The sequence below is a fragment of the Babylonia areolata genome, chromosome 21 (assembly GCF_041734735.1).
Source record: "Babylonia areolata isolate BAREFJ2019XMU chromosome 21, ASM4173473v1, whole genome shotgun sequence".
Classification (NCBI taxonomy): domain Eukaryota; kingdom Metazoa; phylum Mollusca; class Gastropoda; order Neogastropoda; family Buccinidae; genus Babylonia; species Babylonia areolata.
The window spans coordinates 10,301,757-10,308,116 of record NC_134896.1 but is presented as its reverse complement, the minus strand read 5'-3'; the positions used below and the strand labels follow the sequence as shown (position 1 = coordinate 10,308,116).

The following is a 6,360-nucleotide window of genomic DNA, read 5'->3' as shown; positions in this document are numbered from 1 at the left end:
CGTACCACCTTTCATCTTTTTGCCGAATGCGAGTGTATTTGTTTTACTATCAGAATGGATTTTTTTTCCACAGAATCTTGACAGGGACAACCCTGCTGTCGCCGTGGGTTCTTTTCCGCGCGCTGAATGCATACTGCTGCATACCGGACCTCAATTCGTCGTCTCATCCGAATGACTGGCACCCAGACCACTACTCAAGATGTAGTGGAGGGGATCGTAAAAGTCCTGGGCCGTATATAGGACTCGAACCTGTGGACGCTCGCTCCCTAGTCAGGCGTGTTAACACTGACGAGGCCACCGCTCCACTTTGGGGTTGTGGTTATTTCTTCAGTGTTGGCTGTTTTGAATTATGTTTGGACGGGCGTAATAGCCGAGTGGTTAAAGAGTTGGACTGTCAATCTGAGGGTCCCGGGTTCGAATCACGGTGACGGCGCCTGGCGGGTTGAAGGGTGGAGATTTTTACGATCTCCCAGGTCAGCATATGTGCAGACCTGCTAGTGCCTGAACCCCCTTCGTGTGTATATGCAAGCAGTAGATCAAATACGCACGTTAAAGATCCTGTAATCCATGTCAGCGTTCGGTGGGTTATGGAAACAAGAACATACCCTGCATGCACACACCCGAAAACGGAGTATGGCTGCCTACATGGCGGGGTAAAAACGGTCATACACGTAAAAGCCCACTCGTGTGCATACGAGTGAAGGTGGGAGTTGCAGCCCACGAACGCAGAAGAAGAAGAAGATAAGAAGAAGAATTACGTTTGGGATATACGGCCTTCGGTATTGGAGGCATTGAAATGAAATGTTTGGACGATGTCTTTTAGTGTTGGTTGTTCATGTGAAATTATGAATGGGCTTTTTTTTGCTTTTTTTTTTCCTGCGAGTTTTCGCCATCATACTCCCATTTCTTGGCGTGTTGGATACTTTTTAGTTTCCTCACAAAATCACGCGTCAGGCAGTCTCTCTCTCTCTCTCTCTCTCTCTCTCTCTCTCTCTCTCTCTCTCTCTCTCTCTCTCTCTCTCTCTCTCTTACTATTACCATGCTTATGCCTTTATGTAGTATTGTATTCGCATGCTATGACTTTAAGTAGCATTGTGTAGTGCATGCAGTGATATGCTATGAATATGATGTAGTATTGTGTAGTATAGACCCTGTTTCAGGGCGGGGACTGGATGAAAGAAAGTGCGCCAGTGCTTATCTATTATCCTCGAAAATAAAGAATTTGTCTTGTCTTGTCTCTCTCTCTCTCTCTCTCTCTCTCTCTCTCTCTCTCTCTCTCTCTCTCTCTCTCTCTCTCTCTCTCTGTCGTGGCAGAATCGGTTAGGCCCTGGAATTCTAATCCCCTGTTCACCAGTGATCCAGGTACGAGGCCCCTTTTCGGCAACGTGTTGTGTCCTCAGGAAGTCACTTTACACCGAATGTCCTTATTCCACCCATGTGTGTAGTGCTGTCTAATTTCGGACAGGGAATAACAGCACTTCCAATGCCGAGCCCTAGACACGGTGGAGTGATGGCCTAGAGGTAACACGTCCGCCTTGGAAGCGAGAGAATCTGAGCGCGCTGGTTCGGATCACGGCTCAGCCGCCGATATTTTCTCCCCCTCCACTAGACCTTGAGTGGTGGTCTGGACGCTAGTCATTCGGATGAGACGATAAACCGAGGTCCCGTGTGCAGTATGCACTTAGCGCACGTAAAAGAACCCACGCCAACAAAAGGGTTGTTCGTGGCAAAATTCTGTAGAAAAATCCACTTCGATAGGGAAAACAAATAAACCTGCACGCAGGAAAAAATACAACAACAACAACAAAATGGGTGGCGCTGTTGTGTAGCGACGCGCTCTCCCTGGGGAGAGCAGCCCGAATTTCAAACAGAGAAATCTGTTGTGATAAAAAGAAATACAAATATGAATCCACTGCCCCTAAGGCCGCGAATGGCGATGGGACTTTTATCTTCTTTATATATATATATCTGTACCTCTCTGTCTCTGTCTCTCTCTCTCTCTCTGACTTTCTCTCTCATTCTCTCTCTACTACTCTTCCTTTTTATCTTTCTCATACTCTCTTTCTCTTTCAAATGTGCTTGTGTATGCGTGGGCGCGGCGCGCTCGTGTGTGTCCCACCATTTCTTCTGAGTCCGGCACAACAATGAGCACCATTATCAATAATGTCAATCTTCATGGTACTCGCGCCGACAGTTTCTGGAAATGCAATCATAACTGTACTTTATTTTTCTTTCTTGCTGCTCGCCTGTTGTTGTCAAAAAAATAAGTGGTTGTTTTCTGATGGTACACCTGGTGGTGATGATGTCGATAATGATGATGATGACGACAGCTTCCTGCTTATTGCTCTCTCGATATAATTTCATTTTGTACAAGATGATAATGATGATGCTTCTGGTAGTGGTGGTGGTGGCGATGGTAGCGACTTGTAGCGCTTGGTCCATGGAATCCATTGTCCTGTTCTGTCTTACAGAACACGGGGTGTAATATGTTTAAGTTGGAATGAACCAGTCTTCAAACCAGACTGTCCTGTCCTGTTACAGAACACGGGGTGTGCGTCGATCGAAAGCCCATACGTGCTGACCAACCTGCGGAACCTGTCCGTGGGGCTGTCCAGAGGGGAGGACTTCAGGGACCTTGCCCTCCGTCCGCTCATTTCCAGACCCAGGGTGTCCGGCACGTATGGGAACCGTTTAGCTCGCACGGTAAATATTTATCTGATGATTGGTGTTGATGATGGTGATGATGATGGTGGTGATGATGATGGTGATGATGATGGTGATGGTGAATTTTGTTTAATATCCCGTCACTCATACTGGTGATTGTAGACATTTTGTTAGAGTATCGATTTTTATAATTATTTGAGTGTCGTCGTTTAGGAGAAGATGCAATGGGGAGGGGGGGAATTAATGGTGTTGACTGGTTAGATTTCTGTCTTTATTTCTTCTTTCTTTATCAGTTAACACCTCGACTGCTTCGTCTTGGTGAAGGGAGATCAGTGTGACATCAGATTTAAATGCATTCCTTACATTTTATGTACTTTTCAAAGGTACTGGTGAGTTTCAGTTCAACAAATATATCATTCCTTAAAACGATATGTCTTTTTTTTTTGTTAAAAGATAGATAGACAGACGACAAACAGCACATACAGAGAGAGAGAGAGAGAAAAAGTGAGAGAGAGAGAGAGAGAGAGCGTGCGTGCGTGCGTGCGTGTGTGTGTGTGTGTGTGTGTGTGTAGATTTACCTTTACATATCGTTCTGGACATGTGCCAGTCTATGATTGTTCCTATTTTGATGTATGGTGCAGAAATATGGGGTTATGAAAATGTAGATATACTTGAAAAAATTGAATTGAAATTTTTGAAACGCGTGTTCAAACTGAACAGGAATACTGTGAACCAAATTATTTATGGAGAAACTGGTATTTATCCAATTAGTGTGTTAGTGAAAATGAGATTAGTTCGATTTCGGACCAGCTTAGAGATATCAAACACAGAAAAATATTCTGGGAAAATATATGTGATATTACTTGACTTATATCGAAATGGTATTTATTCTTCAAAATGGATGAGTTATATCAGACAAATTTTAATAGAAACAGGGAATGACTGTGTTTGGGATGCTCAATTCTTCTCAGAGAGGGAATCTTTCTGCAAGAATGTCAACACTGCTTTGAGAGATAGTTTTCAAAATCTATAGAGACATGCTTTAGAGGCGAGTAGTAAATGTGTGTTTTATCGAAATTTCAAAAGTGGATTTGGTAGAGAAAAATATATGTCAAATGCCTGATGATTACGTTATCAGCTTCTTCAGATTTCGAAGTAGTAATCATAAGCTGGAAACAGAAACAGGGAGACACAAAGGCATACCACGAGAGTTACGGCTTTTGTAAAGTTTGTAACATGTCTGTGATTGGGGATGAGTTTCATTTTATAATGGAATGTCCCAATTATGATCAGTTACGAAATTGATATGTTCCTAAAAAATATATGTCTCCAAAATCGGTTTTTAATTTTCGTGATATGCTCAAAGGGATGCAAAAAAAAGTCGTTTTAGCTGTAAGTAAGATGATCAGATTTGCAAATGTTGCTTAGCTACGCTTTGAGTTAAAAGACATTTGTGTTTTCTCAACTTTTATGTGGCATTGTTGTGTATTTGGAAATGTTTGTTCTGGGCATGAAAACATTATTTTGCAGTAATCCTCCATACTCCAATAGGAGTGAAAGGATAATTAAAACTTGAAACTTGTGTGTTACTGGTCACTGAAAATTTAAAAGAATGGGAATTTTGCTTTCTTGGGGGAAGGTGTTATGACAAGTGTCTCGTTTGAATGTCTCTGTGATGTCTTTTCTTCAGTCTCTGTCTGTCTCTGCCTCTCTTTATGTCTCTGTCTGTCTCTGCCTCTCCTTATGTCTCTGTCTGTCTCTGCCTCTCCTTATGTCTCTGTCTGTCTCTGCCTCTCCTTATGTCTCTGTCTCTGTCTCTCTTCTCTGTCTGCATGTCTCTCTGACTTTGTCTCTCTCTTGTGTCTGTGTTTGTGTGTGTCTCTCTCTGTGTCTCTCTGTCTCTGTCTGTCTGTCTGTCTGTCTGTCTGTCTCTCTCTCTCTCTCTCTCTCTCTCTCTCTCTCCAGAGTTGCTTGGTAACAACAATTAATAGCAGATGGCCGCCTTGAAAAATGACCTCTCTTTTATCTCACGCATTTTACATTGATGTCATGCTTTGGTTGCGATGGATGTGAATATTTCTGTTTGTCTCTCTCTGTGTCTCTGTCTGTCTGTCTGCCTCTCTCTCTCTCTGTATATACTGTATATGTATATATATATATATATATATATATATCTTTCACCCCATCTCTGTCTCTCCTGCTGTCTCTACCCCTCCCTCTTGTATTTCTTTCCCCCATCTCTCTCTCTCTCTCTGTCTCTCTCTCTCTCTCTCTTTCTCGTCGGCCAGGCAACTATTTCGTATCCACAGCCTTTAAAAGAATTCTCATTTATCGTGATTTATTAATTGTTTTCCATTGTTCCGCTCACCTCTTCCACTCCACAACCACCCACCCCCACCCCCCGCCCCCTGCCCCCCCCCACCATCCCCTCCCCCCTCTATCTCTCTCTCTCATTATTAAGAATTTTTTGTTTGAAAATGGATTTGTTTTTGTATGGATAAATCAAGGAAAATACAAATGTCTTTGTAGAAGAACTGCGTCAACGACTGGTTGATATTAGATGGCAATACTGGGATGAACACGTTCAGAGCAGCGAGAGATGTTCTTTTTACAGAACTTTTAAGCCGCCTATGAATTGTGAACACTATCTCTTGTTTGAAATTGACAGACATAATAAAATGTTTTATGACAAGATTTAGATGTGGAATATCGGACATCACCGTACATCATAACCGATATAAAAAAAATTATACAGGTGTAAATTTGTTGTGTCCTATGTGTAAGAATGAAAATGAAGATGAAAAACACTTTCTGTTTTGTTGTCAGGCTTACCGTGATTTGCATCTCAAGTTATTCCACAAAAGTATTGTCAGTACCCATCCTTGTACCGGACTGCGTTGCTTATGACAACTCGAAGTGAACCAATAATAAGGAATGTGTGTATGTGCCTCGTGGGCTGTAACTCCCACGTTCACTCGTGTATACGAGTGGGGTTTTACGTGTATGCCGTTCAATATGATCAATTCACCTGCCCTTGTCCTCAACTCACGCACGTGCAGCACATCAAGACATGGATGGAGTCGGTGGGTTGGACGGTAGAGGAGGACCAGTTTTTCGCCGAGACGCCCTACGGGAGACGGCTGTTCACCAACCTGATAGCCACCCTGGACCCCTCAAAGCCACGGCGTCTGGTCCTGGCTTGTCACCACGACTCCAAGCTCATGCACCGCGTCCGCTTTGTCGGCGCCACTGACGCCGCGGTGCCGTGCGCTCTGCTGATGGACACCGCCTGGCGACTGCGCGACATCTTCATGGGCAGCAAGGCGTCGGGCTCGGTAAGGTGTGAATGGATCAATGAATGATTTTTGTAAGGTTTGAAGGGGTAGGGGTTCATTGGTGTGAATGGATCAATGAATGATTTTTGTAAGGTTTGAAGGGGTAGAGGCTGGTTGGTGTGGATGGATCAATGAATGATTTTTGTAAGGTTTGAAGGGGTAGGGGTTCATTGGTGTGAATGGATCAATGAATGATTTTTGTAAGGTTTGAAGGGGTAGGGGCTGGTTGGTGTGGATGGGTCAATGAATGACTTTTGTAAGGTTGAAGGGGTAGAGGCTGATTGCTGTGGATGGATCAATGAATTAATTATTTCTTTTTTATTGAGAGGGATGGAGGTATAAGCACATAAAGCTTATTTTC

General features: G+C 43.4%; 1 protein-coding gene across 1 annotated transcript in view; it reads left to right on the top strand.

Moving 5' to 3' along the window:
• LOC143296130 (glutaminyl-peptide cyclotransferase-like) overlaps positions 1 to 6,360 on the top strand; it is a 34,522-nt gene that overhangs the window by 16,697 nt on the left and 11,465 nt on the right. Inside the window, exons 2-3 of the mRNA XM_076607912.1 lie at positions 2,542 to 2,703; positions 5,724 to 5,999. Coding sequence (XP_076464027.1) covers positions 2,542 to 2,703; positions 5,724 to 5,999 — 438 coding nt within the window. The remainder of the gene's footprint in view (positions 1 to 2,541; positions 2,704 to 5,723; positions 6,000 to 6,360) is intronic.